Source organism: Photinus pyralis, unplaced genomic scaffold (assembly GCF_008802855.1).
Source record: "Photinus pyralis isolate 1611_PpyrPB1 unplaced genomic scaffold, Ppyr1.3 Ppyr1.4_LG2, whole genome shotgun sequence".
Lineage (NCBI taxonomy): Eukaryota > Metazoa > Arthropoda > Insecta > Coleoptera > Lampyridae > Photinus > Photinus pyralis.
Genome location: NW_022170403.1, coordinates 3,900,037 through 3,902,839, shown reverse-complemented (window position 1 = coordinate 3,902,839; position 2,803 = coordinate 3,900,037). Strand labels below are relative to the sequence as shown.

General features: G+C 36.7%; 1 protein-coding gene across 1 annotated transcript; it reads left to right on the top strand.

Moving 5' to 3' along the window:
• Positions 1-614: 614 nt before the first annotated feature.
• LOC116164969 (bifunctional heparan sulfate N-deacetylase/N-sulfotransferase-like) lies at positions 615-2,659 on the top strand. Its single transcript, XM_031479233.1, has 5 exons — positions 615-737; positions 824-1,137; positions 1,186-1,482; positions 1,533-1,727; positions 1,773-2,659. The coding sequence occupies exons 3-5, from the start codon at positions 1,253-1,255 to the stop codon at positions 2,029-2,031; spliced, it is 684 nt and encodes a 227-aa protein (XP_031335093.1). The 5' UTR covers positions 615-737; positions 824-1,137; positions 1,186-1,252; the 3' UTR covers positions 2,032-2,659.
• The last annotated feature ends 144 nt before the right edge of the window (positions 2,660-2,803 follow it).

The window sequence follows — 2,803 nt, the reverse complement described above, 5'->3', positions numbered from 1 at the left end:
AGAGATTTTATTGCAACGAAGCGCTAATTTTTTATTAAATTTTGTAGGGTGGGATTTATATGGAAGCCTGTAAGTTCAAATAATTGAAGAAATAAAGATATTTGATGCAGAACAGAAGTTAACCTTCTGCAATTAACGTTAGTTTAGTTGACTGGCACAATTAGTGTCCTGACGTAGATAGCACGAATAACATGACATTCGGTATATGTGATTGCTGTGTGAAGGTTTCTTTATTCTTGACCCCTTGCTGATCCTCTTCCAATGTTCCTCCACAATTTCTTCTGACCTTGGTGTTCCGCACCACGCTTTTATTTTACATCAATTTTCATCTTTGTCCAATTCTTTCAATTTCCATTTCCTACTAAGAGCTTTCCTAACTCTTATTTACAGTCTTATTTCTAAATTTGCAGCTAAGAAGAGATCGCTGGTAGTCCACAAACTTTTTGACCCCATTCTTATACTGTACACATAATCTTCGATTGGTTGTGCTTAGAAAATACAACCCCTCCTGGAAGGGTAGTTGGAACAATCCGCTAGCAAGTGACTTTTTGAGTATACTGTATATCATTTTTTTTACATGCAGTTGGCAGCATCTGCTATTCACTTGCTTATGTTGGTCACAATTAAAATAAAAATTAATGTTTGGCATATTTATTACAAATGTCAAATAAACCAACATAATTTATAAACAAAGAAAAATGGATAAATTAGAAATACAAGGATAATTTATTTCCAAGGTATTAGCGTAATTCAATTGCCTTATATTGTGTATTTTGTCAACACCATAAATTCTAATTGGGAACATGTGCCACTTATGTTTCAGGTCCTTCTTGAGCAGTTTGTCGAATACATAACCAATGGTGATGTCTTTATCATGTCAAACTCCAACAGCTGAAGGCAAGCATTATGATTATACTTACGAAACACCACAAGCAGCTGGCAAGCTTTGCCGTATTGTATAACTTCGAAAGAAAACATAGCAAATGGAGAACGTTTAAAGTGCACCGAAGGTAGTGATTCATACCGCGAACTTTAATAGTTTATCTACACATTCCACAATATCGAGTGTTTTGAGTGCCATTTACCCAGTGTCATTTGCGCCGTCTCAATTTCGTAGCATACTTCAGTACCTTACGGGTAAGTGTTACATCACCAGTGACTTAATAAAACCCCTTCGATTTGCAGATCTACCAAACGTACCCTTTCAATAACCAAAGTCAATTGTTATATAGTTTCCTCTAGTAAGTAAATTATGGCCGATCTTGCGCCACTCTTGGAAGCGAAAGATAAACGGTTTGAGCCTAATTTAGGAAGACGATTTCATTCTAACATTAATAGGAGATTTTATACGAATTCCGTACGAAAACCGTGTTGGATTTTGCGACCCCTTAGTCTTAGAAGATGTGTTCTAGCTATAACCGTACTATGTATTTTATCGATTATATATTTTTCGCATTATACGTTTAACTCGCCATTAACTAGGTAGGTCGGTGTGGTTCTGTGGGGTCGGTCAAGATCGCTTTGCTTTTCAGTTTGATACATCGAAACACTAGACCTGAACCAAATATTAAGTGCAGTATTATGAATGGACCACGTTTGCCTCAGAATCATGATCATAAGACGGAAGCGCGGTTACGGAGTGACCCCAAGGTCCTTGTCTTTGTGGAGACGATGTATTCGAAACTTGGACGGGAAATTGCCGAGCTTTTGGTGTACACTAGGATTAAGTAAGTGCTAATTTCGAGAGGTTTGTCTGTAGTTGTATTTCGTAGGTACAAAGTTGAAGTCTCCGGTAAAAGCTTGCCCGTTCTAACTAATCTGGATAAAGGAAGATATGGAGTTATTGTTTTCGAGAATTTCAATAAGTATCTGCAAATGGATAACTGGAACAGGGAGCTTTTAGATAAATATTGTCGGGAATATATGGTGGGAGTGATTGGGTTTATTAATCCCAGTGAGGAAACGCTAATTGGTGCACAGCTGAAAGGATTTCCTTTGTTTATTTATACCAATTTAAAACTTAAGGTATGAGGATATGCCGAGGGGTTGAACATCTACGTTTTAGTGTGCATCATATTTAACATTTACCTGATCGTTACTATTTCATTTTGTGTTGTAATTGAATTGCACCTTTAACGCCCATATTATATTAATACTTTAAAAGGATTTGTTTAATATGTTTAGATTGATGTACGCAGTGTATACATTCATTCTTACACATGCTCAATATGGTACATGTACAGGGTATTAAAGTGACCAAAAAGTTTCCAAACATTGTTATTTTACGAACTATCAGCGGCGCCCCAAAAAAAGTTCAGGGGTAGAAAATTGAACATGACCCATGAAAATGCAATACCCTGTAGACCCATGATGTAAATCCTTCCGCTTAACTTATATTCCAAATTTGAGCAAAACTGCAGAAGATATAATGAAAAACCTTAAAATATTTTGAAATTTTAACACTGTATATCAAGTAACGAGGCGTTTGCGGACCTATGTTAATATGAACTTTTGGTAAATAATCCAAGGAATTAGTCCCTTCCTTATTTAGGAACACCCTGTATATTTTAGATTTAGTTTAATGGTCCCACTTATTGTTCTGTTGGTGTGTTCACCTCTATTCCACCATCTGTTCCTTTAACTAGTTTCTTGTATTGTACGGATTCGAGGTAAAGGGAGGGGCCCAAACCCGTACTTTGTCCCAACACGGAAAAAAGTAAAAGAAATCTCGCATAATGGAAATGAGATCGACACAAAATTGATGAAAAAAATGGACAATGGGGGGGGCAGGCAGTGGCGGTGC